General features: G+C 42.0%; 1 protein-coding gene across 4 annotated transcripts in view; it reads left to right on the top strand.

The window, feature by feature from the left end:
* dcaf6 (ddb1 and cul4 associated factor 6) overlaps positions 1-16,584 on the top strand; it is a 223,016-nt gene that overhangs the window by 119,938 nt on the left and 86,494 nt on the right. For 3 of the 4 annotated variants that reach the window (XM_060833572.1, XM_060833571.1, XM_060833570.1), the window contains one exon: positions 16,303-16,362. The exons of the other annotated variant lie outside the window; for it this stretch is intronic. In XM_060833572.1, coding sequence (XP_060689555.1) covers positions 16,303-16,362 — 60 coding nt within the window. The remainder of the gene's footprint in view (positions 1-16,302; positions 16,363-16,584) is intronic. 4 annotated transcript variants of the gene reach the window in all.

Genomic DNA, 16,584 nt, shown 5'->3' with positions numbered 1-16,584 from the left:
GACGTGTTTCCCTGTATCCCATGCCTCCTTACTTTCTGAATAAGCCTACCATGGGGAACCTTATCAAGCGTCTTGCTAAAATCCATGTACATCACATTCACTGTTCGGCCACTGTATTATCACATCCTTGAAAGGATTCACTAAGGCTTGTGAGGCATGACCTGCCCGTCACAAAACCATGCTGGCTATCTCTCATCAAACTATGGTTTTCCACGTAATCATAAATCCTGTCTCTCAGAATCCTCTCCAATAATTTGCACACCACAGACGTAAGGCTGACTGACCTATAATTCCCTGGGTTATCCCTATTCCCGTTGTTAAATGAAGGAATAACATTTGCCACCCTCCAATCATCTGGACTACTCCAGTGAACAATGATCATCGCAAAGATCTTCGCCAAAGGTGCAGCAATCTCTTCCCTCATTTCCTGTAATAACCTTGGGTATATCCCGTCTGGCCCAGGGGACTTATCTATCCTTTTGTGTTTCAAAACTTTCAGCTCATCCTCCTTATTATCATCAACCTGTTGAAATATACATCACGGTCTTTCTCAGCCATGAATACTAAAGCATTCATTAAGGACCTTCCCTAACTCCAGACACACATTCCCTCTACTATCCCTGGTTGGTCCTATCCTTACTCTGTCCATCCTCTTGTTCCTCACATGCCTTATGGTTTTCATTCATCCTCCCCGCTAAAGCTTTGTCGTGCCCCCTTCTAGCTGTCCTAAGTACATTCTTCATTTCCTTCCTGACTACCTTGTAACCCTCTTGAGTCCTGTCTGATCATTGGCTCCTCAACCTTAAGTAAACTTACTACTTTCTCTTGATTAGATGTTCCACATCCCTTGTTACCTAAGGTTCCTTCACCCTACCATCCCTTCCTTGCTCAGTGGGACATGCCTATCCAGCAGTATTAGCAAGTGCTCCCTAAACAGCCTCCACATTTCTGTCATGCATTTTCTTGAGAATACTTGTTCATAATTTAGGCACCCCAATTCCTGCCTAATAGCATTGTAATTCACCTTCCCTTAATTGAATACTTTTGCATACCATCTGCTCCTGTCCCTGTCCATGAAGGTCAGGGGGCTGTGATCACTATGACTGAAATGCTCTTCCACTGAGACATCTGATACCCGCCCTGGTTTGTTGCCTAGCACCAATCCAATATGGCCTCCCCTCTAGTTGGCCTACCTACATATTGAATCAGGATTCCTTTCTGGATGCACCTGACAAAATCTGCTCCAATCAAAATATTTGAACTAAGGAGGTTCCAGTCAATATTAGGGAAATTGAGTCGCCCATGACAACAACCCTGTTACTTCTCCACCTTTCCAGAATCTGCCTCCCATTCTGCTCCTCCATGTCTCTGTTGATATTGTGGGGCCTGTAGAAAACTCCTAATAAAGTGACTGCTCCTTTTGTGTTTCTGACTTCCACTTATATGGATTCTGTAGATAAAACTCTCCTTGTTGACCTCCCTTTCTGCTGCTGTGGTATTCTCCCCGATTAACAATGCCTCTCCTCCACATTCCTGATACTTCTTGCGTTAAAATAGACACACTTCAACCCATCACATTGGCTATAACTTTGCTCTATCAACTGTCTAGTAAAAAATGAGGTCTGCAGATGCTGGAGATCACAGCTGCAAATGTGTTGCTGGTCAAAGCACAGCAGGTTAGGCAGCATCTCAGGAATAGAGAATTCGACGTTTCGAGCATAAGCCCTTCTGTCTATCCCTCCTCACAAACTCTCTGTATGCCGTATCTGGCTGTTCACGAGCTATTCCATTCTTTGATCCATAACTCCAGTTCCCAACCCTCTGCCAAACTAGTTCAAACCCTCCCAAAGAGCTCTAGTACACGTCCTGCCCAGGATATTGGTGCGTCTCCCGTTCAGGTGCAACCCCTCCTTATACAGGTCCCACTTCCCCCGAAGGTATTCCAATGATCCACATAGCTGATGCTTTCTCTCCTAAACTTACCCTGCAGCAACATGTTCATCTGCACTCGCTCTCTGTTCTTAGTCTCACCAGCCCGTGGCACCAGCAGCAATCCTGAGATTGCTACTCTGCTCGTCCTGCCTTTTAGCTTCTAGCCTAACTCCCTGTGTTCTCTTTTCAGGTCATCCCTTTTCCTATCTAGGTCATTGGTACCAATGTGTACCAAGACCTCTGGCTGCTTTTCCTCCCCCTTAAGAATTCTGTAGACTCAATCTGAGACATCCCTGACCCTGGCACCTGGGAGGCAACATACCATCCAGGAGTCCCAATCACGAGCACAGAATCTCCTGTCTGTTCCCCTCATTCACAAGTCAACCAGCTGATTAATAAAGAGCTTGAGAACTGAAATCAGAAAATTATACTTTGGAAAACCTTTGGCTGTTACCCGAGTTATTTTACCTCATAGTATCATAATATGGATCCTGCAGGTGAACTTCATGATCTTGGGCTGGAGCTACACTCAGCTGGGGAGATTTCATCCAATAGTGCCCCTTTGCTGGAAAGGGAAAGTCAGTCAGGGATTAGCTTCTGATTACTATCCATGGAAGCGTAAAGTAATTTGGTTGAATGGGATATTATCAGTTTGTAATGCCTGACACAAAATGTACGTAACCTTCATTGTCTAACCTCTCAGCTATAAGCTAAGTGATCCTGCAGGTGAACTTCATGATCTTGGGCTGGAGCTACACTCAGCTGGGGAGATTTCATCCAATAGTGCCCCTTTGCTGGAAAGGGAAAGTCAGTCAGGGATTAGCTTCTGATTACTATCCATGGAAGCGTAAAGTAATTTGGTTGAATGGGATATTATCAGTTTGTAATGCCTGACACAAAATGTACGTAACCTTCATTGTCTAACCTCTCAGCTATAAGCTAAGAGTCAGCCTAAGTAAAGGCAGTGGTGAGCACTTGGGCCTCACGGGCGATTTTTATAAGTTGGTGGCTTTCAGGGAACATGGAAAAGGGGACATAAAGGTTTTGAATCACTGTATTCCACTTTTATAATGATACTTTATTCAGAAAACTTTTGGCTGATGACTTAAGCTATAAACCAGGTACCTGCGAAATAAAATTTGCTATTGGTACCAGGTTGCTCAATCAGGATATAAAAGGTAGCTAACCTTCGTCAAAATATGAACTAACTAACTAAGGAATAAGACTAAGGAATACTGTAGTAAGGGTTTTGAGAACCACAGTTTGAAACTGAAGTAGAGATGTTAGGTAATTGCATGAAAAACATTTGCCAATTTAAATAAGCAATCCATCATATCATCATTGCACCAGTTTTTGAAAAATTGCTGATGATAAATTTGAATTATTTGAACTACTATACATATTCGAGTAATAGTGAAAATGTTGACCCCAAATAGTATAAACAAGATACTCTGTTATTATGATTATAATATCAGGGAAATTATATCATCAATACTATTAGATTATCTAGACTTTTAATTGTAATATTCTCTGGTAGAACATTCTGTATTCCATCTTGTAAAATACTTGATCTGAGTGATGAGAACACTAGCAAAACAATAGGTGCTCCTAATAGTGTTCTAAGTTGGGCGCTGTTTCCACTAGTCCTGCCCTCATTTTATTTTCTTGATATTATGGCTTTATCTGCCAATTATTTTCGATTGTGTACTGTTACAATCCTAGCTGCTGACATCCCTGGCCAAGTCTGATCCCTCACTGAAATCTGGCTTAATAGATTTTTTTTGTTGTTTTTAACAAGGTCACCTTTAATTAATACACAAGCACACAATACTGCCATTCCAGTTTAACAATAAAACAAGTCTATTATACGAAAGAAACAATAAACAAAGGTATTTGCATATAGCACAAATTTAAAGATTTAAAAATTCATGGTTCAGTTCCATTAATGCCAACAGAATGCTTTTACAGTACTCTCACCAGAGAGAAATTCCCTTCTCTGTCTCTCATATAGGGTTTATTTTCACAAATATTTCACTTATTAAAACTGAACTTCATCCTTGAATCTTCATGCAACTGAGGTTATTAGTTCTTGGCTTCAAATAACTCCTTCCAGATTGAAGGTTCCAGAAAAGAAGTTTTGATTAAAAATTAGGCTGTTTAGTTTGAAGTACGCTATGTTTAAACAGTTCTAAACCATCACGTTTTGTTGACCAACTGGTTTTTATCCAGCTTTAGCCAAGTCTTCTGCAAAACTGTCAAACTAAAACTTGAAAGCTTTTTTTTCAAATTACTAGCATTTACTCTATTCAAAAGAAAAAGAAATCTATCTCTGACCTTCTAAACTGAGTGCATTATGCAGAACAGTTTACTTTGGGACAGCTTTTACCATCAAACAATGAAAACAAATTCACATTAGCCCCCAAGAACTATCTCTCTCTGTTGTTTTTAAAAATAAATTCCCATGGCTATCAGAAATGCTTACAAGCTGATTAATAAACCCAGTCAGAGATGCAAACAAAACCCTACATGCCAGTAGTTCAAATCCCAACTCTAGAGCATATGCGTGAATATGATGGAATATAAGCCCGTGTGTGTACAAGAGAGGGTCCATGTGAGTATGTAAGTGTGTGTGTGTGAGAGAGTGTATAGTGTAGTGGGCTCACCTGTAGTGTGACAGGAACCTAAGGTCCTAGTTGAGGCTATCGGCCTCTGCAATCTAGGTTTGTTCAGTATATTGCATCAGTGTATTACACTATGTTCTTTTCTATTCTGTGTTCTATGATCCTACTCCGTTAGCTACCTGACGAATGAGCAGTGCTCCAAAAGTTTGTACTTCCAAATAAACCTGTTGGACTATAACCTGGTGTTGTGATATTTAACTTTGTCCACCCCAGTCCAACACCTGCACCTCCACATCATGGTTACTTGTGTAATTCATCCCCTTTTTGTCAAAAATTGTGGTCTAAGTACTGGACTTTTACACGAGTGATTACACCACTTACCTGGGCCATTGTCTTAACTTTGTCAGGTGATGGCCTCCATCCTATAAACGCTGTTGTTATCTCTGAATTGGTCTGAATGCCAAAGAATCTAAATCCATTCCTCTTGTTATGCCTATATTCATAAGCGGCAACAAACTTAACTTTGTGTCCTTCTGTTTAATTTGACACTCTTCATGTGGTTATAAGATTACCGGACTACACCTTCAATGTAATTCTAGATTACAATTACCTTTCCATTTGTAATTTATCGTGCTGTTTTTTTCATTCATGTGATTCCCGATACCACCATTTAATCACTGTGCTGTGGTACTGCTCAAGGTTATTTCAATGAATGATAAATTCCTTCAAGCTTAATTTTAGACCAATTCCATCATGTGTATGCTGTCTGTGAGGCTGAACTGCTGATCTGTTCATCTCTATACTGGGTCTTAGCGTTCTACTGTGTTCTTGCTGTGAGTGATCTTCACTATCACTTACTCTTCTTATTACTGCTCTAAAATGAAAACGATATGTTTTTGCAAGTGGTGTGTAATGTTTGAAATGTGTAATAGAGAAATCTGAGAGGAAGCCTTAGACAGGTGCACTGGAGGTACCATTTTCATATTGAAAATCTGATTTCTTAATTAATGGACCCACTCAATTGCTCTTTCACAGAGCAAACCAATTAAGATCCCAACATCTCAAAAGGCATCTGGCTTAGGAGAAAGCACTGGATACTCTGGGTCATGTTTCAGCATCAGCAGGAACATAGTCAATTGCCCCTTGCACTTCACCCTTCAAAGAAGTAAATCATGGAGTGGCATAAGATGTCCCTATGCTGCTCTTAAACCTAATAACAAGGTAGTGCAGCTGATGGTGAGTGAAATGCTGAACAGGTTACTGATTTTCAAGTCGTAAAATCTTCTCTCAGAGGCATTGTTTTAACTGCAGCCTCTCATTTGGCATAAATGGAGCTGTTCAGACTGAAGCCTTTACATATTGTAAGGATCGCTGAAGAGGGGGAATGATAGTATCGTGATATTATTGCAAAATTATTATCGAGAAACTCATGTAATGTTGTGGGGACTCTGGTTCAAATCCCAGCAGGGTAGGTGGTGGGATTTTAGTTCAATTCATAATTAGAATTAGGAGTTTAATGACCATGAAACTACTGCCAATTGTCAGAAAGTTCACTTATGTCTATCAGGGAAGGAAATAGAGCATCCTTATTTGCTCTGGTCTATATGTGACTCCAGACACCAGCATGTGCAGTTGATTCTCACCTCCCCTCTGAAATGGTCCAGTAAGTCACTTGACATCTGGCATCGACCACTGGAAACAAGAACAGCAAAAGAAAAAGCCCTGTTGACCCTGCAAAATCTTCCCTATTACCAGTTAGGGCTGGTGCCTAACTAGTAGAGCTATTTCACAGACTAGTCGAGCAACATGCTGACATAGTCATAGTCACAGAATCATACTTTGCAGTCAGTGTCTTACATTTCATACCTAGATATGTCTTGGGCCACTGCCAGGACAGACCTTGGAAAGGTTGCTGCACAGTGCTATACAATTGGGAGGGAGTTGCCCCGATGTTGCCCTCAACATTGACTCTGGACAAGGAAACCTCCTAATTCCAATGTAATGTCTTCACTCAGCTGATGACCCTGTACTCCTCCATGTTGAACCACATTTGGAGGACGCAATGTGGAATGCAAGGGTCGACAACTTGTGCTGCAGAACTGGCCATACCCTTAAGCCAGGCTTAGTGTTGTGCAATGAGACAGACTTGATAAGGGAGCTTAAGGTGAAGGCACCCTTCAGAAGCAGTGGCCATAATATAATAGAATTTACCCTGCTATTTGAGATGGAGAAGGTGGAATCAGATGTAATGGTATTATAGTTGAATAAAGGCAACCACATAGGCACGAGGGAGGAGCTGAACAGAATTGACTAGGAGAGGAGCCTTGCAGGAAAGACAGTGAAACAGAATAGTTTCTGGGAGTAATCTGAGAGATACAGCAAAAATTCATCCCAAGGAAAAGGAAGCATACGAGAGGGAGGATGAGGCAACCAAGGCTGACCACGTAAGTCAAGCACAGCATAAAAGCAAAAGAGAAAACAAATAATGTGGCAAAGGGGAGTGGGATGCCAGAGGATTGGGAAGCCTACAAAAACCAACAGAGAACAATGAAGAAAGAAATATGGAGGGAGTAAGATTTTTTTTAAAAATGCAAGAGTTTCTTTATATATATAAAGGGCAAAAGAGAGGCAAGAAGTGGACATTAGACCACTGGAAAGTGACACTGAAAATGTAGTAATGGGGAACAAAGAAATGGCTGAGGAACTAAACAAATACTTTGCATCAGTCTTCTTGGTGGAAGACACGTAATATCCCAACACTTCAAGTGAGTCGAGAGGCAGAGATGAGTATGGTGGCCATCACCAAGGATGCTAGGAAAACTGAAAAGTCTGGATAAATTTCTAATGGAACCCTCCCCATTTATGAAGGAAGTCAGGAAAAAGACAAGAAATTGTCGGTCGATTAGCCTGACCTCAGTCGTTTGTAAGATTTTGGAGTCTGTGGTGAAGGAAGAGATCTCTGAATACTTGGAAATACATGGTAAAATAGGGCAAAGTCAGCATGGTTTCATCAATGTTAGGTCATGCCTGATAAATCTGTTGGAATTCTTTTGAGGAGATAATGAGCAGGTTAGACCATGGAGACCATGGAGAGCAAATGGACATTATCTATCTGGACTTCCAGAAGGCTTTGATAAGGTGCTGCACAGAAGACTATGAGGCAATGTACTAGCATGGACAGAAGATCAGCTCTATGGCAGAAGGAAGCTGGTGACTAGTTGTGTTCCACAAGGGTCTGTGTTGGAACCACAATTTTTCACTTTATACATTTAATGATCTGGATGAAGGAGCTGAGGGCATTCTGGCTAGGTTTGCAGGTGGTACAAAGATAGGTGGAGGGGCAGGTAATATTGAGGAGAAGGGGAGGCTGCAGAAAGACTTTTGGTTAGGAGAGTGGGCAAGGAATTGGCAGATGAAATACAATGTCATACAGTTTGGTAGGAAGAATAGAGGAATGGACAATTTTCTAAATGGGGAGAAAGTTCATAAATCTGAAGTGCAAATGGACAAGGGAGTCCTAGTCTAGGTTTCTCTTCAGGTAAACTTGCAGGTTGAGTCAGTAGTTAGGAAGGCAAATATAATGTTGTCATTCATCTTGCGAGGACTGGAATATAAAAGCAGGGTCGTACTTCTGAAGCTTTATAAGGCTCTGGTCAGACCACATTTAGAGTATTATGGGCAGTTTTAGGCCCCAAACCTCAGCAAGGATGTATTGGCCCTGGAGCTGGTCCAGAGGAGGTTTATGAGAATGATCCCAGGAATGAAAGGCTTAATATGAGGAACAAAGTTAAAAATCACACAACACCATTTGGAAGCACTAGCTTTCAGAGCACTGCTCATGAGGAATGTGGGACTATATTCAACGGAGTTTAACAGGATGGAATGGGATCTGATTGAAACTTACAGAATACAGAGTGGGCATTGGGAACATGTTTCCTTTGTCAGGGGACAGCATTAGAGTAAAGGGATGACCCTTTAGAATGGAGATAAGGAAAAACCTCTTTAGCGAGAGAATGGTGAATCTGTGGAGGCCAGATCATTAAGTATATTTAAAACAGAGATAGATAAGTTCTTGATTGCCAAGGGGATCAAAGGTTACAGGGAGAAAGCAGGAAAATAGGATCGAAAAACCAATCTGTCATGATTGAAAGGTGGAGCAGATGCAATGGGCTGAAAGGAGCAGAAATTAAACCAATGTCTTATGGTCTTATGACTGAAAGATGAACAAAAGAATTGAGTTCCAAAGGTGATGTGAGAGTCACAGCCCTTGATATCGAGGCCACATTCAACTGAGCGTGGCATCAAGGAGCCCGAGGAAAACAGTAGCCAATGGGAATCCATGGGATGATTCTTCACTGGTTGGAGTCATACCTGGCACATAGGAAGATGACTGTGGTTGTGGGTGGTCAGTCGTCTTCACTCCAGGACATCTCTACAGGATTTTCTTGGTAGTGTCTTAGATTAGATTAGATTAGATTACTTAGTGTGGAAACAGGTCCTTCGGCCCAACAAGTCCACACTGACCTGCTGAAACGCAACCCACCCAGACCCATTCCCTTACATTTACCCCTTCACCTAACACTACGGGCAATTTAACATGGCCAATTCACCTAACCTGCACATTTTTGGACTGTGGGAGGAAACCAGAGCATCCGGAGGAAACCCATGCAGACACTGGGAGAATGTGCAAACTCCACACAATCAGTGTGGCGGGAATTGAACCCAAGTCTCTGATGATGTGAGGCAGCAGTGCTAACCACTAGGCCAAACCATCTTCAGCTGCTACAACAATGGCCTTCCTCCAGCATAAAGTCACGAATAGAGATGTTCACTGATTGTGCAATGTTTAATACTATTTGTGATTCATCAGATAATGAAGCAGTCCATGTCCAAATGCAGCAAGACCTGTTGGCAATATCCAGGCTTGGATTGAAATGTGGCATTTAACATTTGCACCACACAAATGCCAAGCAATGACCATCCCCAATCAGAGAGAATCGAAGTACTGCCCTGTGACATTCAGCGGCTGTACCATCACTGAATCCTCAGCTATCAATATCCTAGGATTACAGTTGACCAGAAACTGACCTGGACTCTTTCCTGTGAATACAGTAGCTATAAGAACAGGTCAGGAGTTAGGAATCCTGCAGCCTGATTTGGAAAGCAATTGTAGTTTCTTCACTGTCTACCTCCCTCCCCCACTCCAACCTCTCACCCTCACAACGTGCAGCCCTCCAATCCCTCTGCTCCAATCCTGACTTCATCATCAAGCTAGCAGATAAAGGGGGCGCAGTAGTAGTCTGGCGCACTGACCTCTACACTGCTGAAGCCAAACACCAACTTGAGGACACCTCTTCCTACTGCTCCCTTGACCATGACCCCACCCCCCCATCAGCAAACCATCATCTCCCAGACCATACAGAACCTCATCACCTCAGGAGATCTCCCAACCACAGCTTCCAACCTCATAGTCTCGGAACCCCGCACTGCCCGGTTCTACCTCCTTCCCAAGATCCACAATCCTGACCGCCCTGGCCGACGCATTGTCTCAGCATGCTCCTGCCCCACTGAACTCATTTCTACCTATCTCGAAATTGTCCTATCCTCCCCCCAGTCCAGGAACTCCCCACATACATTCGAGACACCACACACGCCCTCCACCTCCTCCAAGACGTCCGTTTCCCCGGCCCCCAACACCTCATCTTCACCATGGATATCCAATCCCTCTACACCTCCATCCGTCATGACCAGGGCCTCCAAGTCCTCCGTTTTATCCTTTCCCGACGTCCCCAACAGTACCCTTCCACCGACACACTCGTTCGTTTGGCCGAACTGGTTCTCGCCCTTAACAAATTCTTCTTCAAATCCTCCCACTCCCGCCAGACCAAAGGGGTAGCCATGGGCGCAATATGGGCCCCAGCTATGCCTGTCTCTTTGTTGGCTATGTAGAACAGTTAATCTTCCGTAATTACACCGGCACCACTCCCTACCTCTTCCTCCGCTACATTGATGACTGCATTGGCGCCACCTCGTGCTCCCGCGGGGAGGTTGAGCAATTCATCAACTTCACCAACACATTCCACCCTGACCTTAAATTTACCTGGACCATTTCTGACACCTCCCTCCCCTTCCTGGACCTCTCCATCTCCATTAATGATGACCGACTTGACACTGACATTGTTTACAAACCCACCGACTCCCACAGCTACATGGATTACACCTCTTCCCATCCCGTATTCCTCCGCCTCCGCCGTATCTGCTCCCAGGAGGACCAGTTCCACCACAAAATACACGAGATGGCCTCCTCCTTCAGAGACCGCAATTTCTCTTCCCACATGGTTAAAGATGCCCTCCAATGCATCTCGTTCTCATCCTGCACCTCTGCCCTCAGACCCCACCCCTCCAACTGGAACAAGGACAGAACGCCCCCTGGTGCTCACCTTCCACCCTACCAACCTTCGCATAAACCAAATCATCTGCCGACATTTCCGCCACCACCAAAAAGACCCCATCACCGGGGATATATTTCCCTCTCCCCACCCCTTACCGCCTTCCGCAAAGACTGTTCCCTCCGTGACTACCTGGTCAGGTCCACGCCCCCCTACAACCCACCCTCCCATCCTGGCACCCTCCCCTGCCACCACAGGAATTGCAAAACCTGCGCCCACACCACCTCCCCACCTCCATCCAAGGCCCCAAAGGAGCCAACCACATCCATCAATGTTTTACCTGCACATCCACCAATATCATTTATTGTATCCGTTGCTCCCAATACGGTCTTCTCTACATTGGGGAGACTGGACGCCACCTAGCAGAGCGCTTTAGGGAACATCTCTGGGACACCTGCACCAATCAACCACACCGCCCTATGGCCCAACATTTCAACTCCCCCTCCCACTCTGCCGAGGACATGGAGGTCCTGGGCCTCCTTCACCGCCGCTCCCTCACCACCAGACGCTTGGAGGAAAAATGCATCATCTTCCGCCTCAGAACACTTCAACCTCAGGGCATCAATGTGGACTTCAACAATCTCCTCATTTCCCCTTCCCCCAGCTCACCCTAGTTCCAAACTTCTAGCTCAGCAATGTCCCCATGCCTTGTCCTACCTGCCTATCTTCTTTTCTACCTATCCACTCCACCCTCCTCCCTGACCTATCACCCCCATCTACCTATTGTACTCTATGCTACTTTCTCCCCAACCCCACCCTCCTCTAGCTTATCTCTCCACCCTTCAGGCTCTCTGCCTTTATTCCTGATGAAGGGCTTTTGCCCAAAATGTCGATTTTACTGCTGCTCGGATGCTGCCTGAACTGCTGTGCTCTTCAAGCACCATTAATCCAGAATCTGGTTTCCAGCATCTGCAGTCATTGTTTCTACCTAGTTCCTTCACTGTCGCTTAGTCAAAATCCTGAAATTCTCTCCCTAATGGCATCATAGGTCTATGCGTTGACTGGGGCAGTGTGGTGGCACAGTGATGAGCACTGCTGCCTCTCAATACCAGGCACCCAAGTTATGTTCCAGCTTTGGGTGACTGTGTGAAATTTGCATGTTCTCCCGGTGTATGTGTAGATTTCTGCCTGGTGTTCTGGTTTCTTTCCACAGTCCAAAAAGTGCACCTTAGTAAATTGGCTGTGGTAAATTGCCACATATTGTCCAGGGTTGTGAAGGCCAAATAGATTAGCTATGGTGAATGAGGGGTCTGGGTGGAATGCTCTTCAGAAGGTTGGTGGAGACTCAATGGGTCAAACAGCCCTTTTCTGCATTATAGGGATTCTGTTCTATCAAGTAACTCACCACTACCTTCTCTCCTTATCCATTAGATTCATTCCAGAGATGAGGGGTTTGCCTTATGAACAGAGTTTGAGCAGTTTAGGCTAATCCTGTGTGGAGTTCAGAAGAATGAGAGTAGATCATGTTGAGGTACTTAAGAAGCTAAAGTGGATTAACAATGTAAATGTATATAGGATATTTCATCACATGGGAAAATGTAAGATGAAAGTTCATAGTTTTAGGTTAAGGGGTAGCAGATGAGAAATTATTTTTGTGTTGTGAATCTGTAGAATGCATTACCTCAATGTGATGGATGCCAGGATACTGAATAAATTTTAAGGCGAAGATAGATTTTTAATTAGTAATAGGTTGAAGAGTTATGGATGACAGACAGGAAAGTGAAGCTAAAGCTAAGACAAGATTAGCTGTGATAGTGTTCAATAGTGGAGGAATATCAAGGGGCTGGTTTCTCTACTCCTTATGGTTTCTCAAGAGCAACTAGGGACAGACAATGATGCCATGTCCCACATGTGACTTTTTTAAAAAAACTCCTGTCCCTTTGCACTCACCTTCTCTAACCCAGACATAGCATGGAACACTATGCTGTTAGGACAGTCAATGTGCAAAACCACTCCAAATGATGTTTTTAACTCTGAATTGGCTTCATCCCTCAGCCAAAGGATTTTCCTGCTGCACTCCCAACTGACTGCTCGGATAACCAGAAGGGGCTAGAATTGAATTAAGATCCTAACCTGGCATCAATTTCCACAATTTGCCTGCCCCCAAGCCCACCTTGAAGAGTTTGAGAAAATTCCACTGCATATCCAAAAGTGATTTAGATTGAAATAATTGTACAACTTCATTTGGAGTGAATCTAGTATGCTTTATTTTGGACTTACTTCAATCTAATTTGCTTTATCTGTTATGCTCTAGTATTATAAATTTAAATTGTTGATTTAAAAATTGTACCTTGATGTAATTTTGCAGATGTAGTCATCAGTCTACAAAATGACTGGAGTGAGGTAGGGGGCAGGGAAGGCCAACGTTTGTTATCAAGTACACAAGCCCAGATTGCATATTCGGAATGATGAGAAACAATTTCATGTCTGCCTGAAACTTGTGGAGCACTTGTTTGCTCAGACCCAGATTCCAACCAACTATTGAGCAACATTTTAGTCTATTGCCAGATTGGAAAACCTGCCTGTTGGTTTAGGCACCATTTTCATAAGTGTGAAATCAGTACAAAGTGAAACTGTTTTCCTCATGATATGGTTGTAGTTTCACATCATCCTAAAACTGTTTTCTGGTTTGCAACCTGCAGAGTTTACAGTTTTGGTTATTAAAATTTATTCTTGAAATGGAATTATTACTAGCAAGGCTAGCCTGTGATTTCTTGCCTCTCACTATTTGGCTTTATTCAACTGAGTGCCTTTTTAAGTAAATTCAAGAGAGTGTACAATAGTCAGCAACATTAGTGGAGGAGTCAAGCATGAACCAGAAAAATAGCAGCTTTCCTTCCTTAAAGGATATTAGTGAACCAGATTCTTATAAACATTTGATAGCTTCATGGTTGTTTTTTTTATTGGTTTTTAGGTGACTTCAAACTGGGATAATTTAACCCTTGCGTTTTAACTTTAATTCCCTGGATTATAAATCCAGGGCACAAAACTACTATACTTTTGTGGTTTCATTGGAAATTCCTAGCAAGAGAGATTACACTATAATTTTACAGGCCTAGATCATCTTATTAATAGACGGTAATATGTATCAAACAATTTAAGCATCTGCAATGTACATTCAAGTAAAATGAGGTATATAAAATAGCTGAAACTGTGGTAACCCCTTGGAACAGACACATACTATTTTTTAATAGCTTAACTTTTAAATAATCAATGTTAATGAAAGGATTAACAAAAATTTAGTTTCACAGAGCTAATTTATCGACTAGGTGTGTAAAAAGTCATATCATTAGTGCTGGACTAAAGAGAGTCTCACAAACAAATTAAGAATTTAACTCAGTCTTAGTTTTTGCTTGAAGATCTCATCCAATCTTTGGGATAGGGCACCTGTCAGTAACTGGGAAACTTTGAAGGTTTTCTTTTGTTTCTATTTCAACTGCCAGATGAAAAAACCTGTAGTATGCAAGAGTAGGGGATTGCTGAGGAAGGTTCTCAGCAATTGAGAACATGGTAGGCCTGGGAATTGTGATATTTAATTTGATAATTTGCTGTGAGACTCTGAAGTAAAATGATTTTAGTTGTTGGAAGAAAAGGTAGAAGTGAACCAAATTGTTTTATCTAAATACACCAGAATGTATGTTCTATCACTTTTTTAATATAACAAAAGATTAAACTAATCATATAGCCTCAAATTTAGTTTATCAGGAGTTTAGATCATTTTGACTGGAGTCAATTTTAAACAAAAAATTTATCAAAATACAGAAAAGAATTGACATATATGCAGTCATAGAGGAAGTCAATGCAACCTTTATGGTGAGCAGACTCTTAAGGTGCTTCAGTCCTAATCTTTAGAATCTTTTATAAAATTCCTATCTTAAATCTCTCATCACCTTTTGGAAACGGTGCAGCACAGAGGCTCAGTGGTTAGCACTGCTGCTTCACAGCACCAGGGTCCCAGGTTCAATTCCAGCCTCAGGCAACTGTCGTTGTGTGAAGTTTGCACATTCTTCCTGTATCTGTGTGGGTTTTCTCTGGGTGCTCCGGTTTCCTCCCACAGTCACAAAGATGTGCAGGTTAGGTGAATTGGCCGTGCTAAATTGACCAAAGTGTTAGATGCATCATTCAGAGGGAAATGGGTCTGAGTGGGTTGTTCTTCGGAAGGTCGGTGTGGACTGATTGGGCTGAACGGCCTGTTTCCACACTGCAGGGAATCTAATCTAATCTTTTAACAAATCATTTGCCTTCCACTGTGTCAAGCAGATATCCATTCTTCATGTGTGAATCCAGGTGGTGTGATGATACTATGGCTATGAGAGGCGTATTTTGTAAATTTTAAGTTTTTTATCTATGATGAAAGGTTGAGACGGAAGTGATGAACTGTCCACTCAAAGCCGATAGCATAAAGAGCTTGAGAGGCCTTGGAGTGTTTTAAAATTGGAACAATAGAAGCAGCTATTGAATGGGTGGGGGTCAAGCTCCCACAGAACTAGGATTTTTTTAGTTTTAGTTTTCTGGGTGTTGAAGCTGGATGTGGAAGTTCGCATTCCTCACTCTGTTACAGTTAAAAGCTGTGTTTTTCTTCTTCCTACTAGAATTGCATATGAGACTATTACTTTGTTGAATTTGCATTTGCCAAACATGTGTTTATAGAATGTTACTATATTGCAACAGTAATTAATTTATATATTATCTTGTTAAGCATTTTGACAGAGGAATGCAATGCATTACACTTACCCTTAAAATTAAAAAAAAGGTTTGGGCCTAGAATATCTTCCTAATATTTATTTTGAGTGTGTTTGGTCAGTCCATAACAGGTGGCAACAATCCTGTCCCCATTTACACATTTTTCGTTGGCATAACTAGATATCATTAAGGAGCAAAAATCCAATACATTTTTCTTCCTCTCTCCTGTCAGTCATGTTTGATGAGTTATAATGCAGTTAGATGTGCTAGCTGAGCTTGTAACTTAGGTTTCTACTTGGAAGTAGGTTAAATGCAAAATATTCAGTCGTAAAGCAGCTATTTACATGAAATAGTAGAATCATTTGAAAACTGAAATTTATTGCCCTCGTTGTGAAATTAATTGTTTTACATCTGAGAAAACAAGTAGTTTTGTTGATTCATTGTTCTTGCTTACATTAATTACGTTTTAAGCATGAAACCTGCCGTATCTCACCAGCTTGCAAAATTGTTATTTTTAAGCAAAGGTATTCACAGATTTATGACTTTTTTTTGCTTTGGGGAAAGATGATCACAAAAGTGCAATTTAATTTTTAAGTTAAATCTAATTTTTGTTTCAGATTCCCCTTCTTCTGTGGTAAACAAACAGCTTGGATCCATGTCACTTGATGAGCAACAGGGTGCGTGCAGTAAGAGATATGTGTACAAGCACATATTTCTTCTTTAACTCCTCCATGATTTCATCTATTGTCTGAAGAATTTTATTTCCTTCCTTTCTTTTTGTTACTAATTTACTAGTTTCAATTGTGGCAAATTTCTGTCACTCTAAACCATTTTATTTAAATGGACATAGAATAAATTTCCCCTTTCAAAATCTTGATTTATTTTTACTTGCTGTCTGA

Source organism: Hemiscyllium ocellatum, chromosome 12 (genome assembly GCF_020745735.1).
Source record: "Hemiscyllium ocellatum isolate sHemOce1 chromosome 12, sHemOce1.pat.X.cur, whole genome shotgun sequence".
Classification (NCBI taxonomy): Eukaryota; Metazoa; Chordata; class Chondrichthyes; order Orectolobiformes; family Hemiscylliidae; genus Hemiscyllium; species Hemiscyllium ocellatum.
The sequence above is the reverse complement of the archived record's forward strand: the minus strand, read 5'-3'. Positions and strand labels throughout refer to the sequence as shown.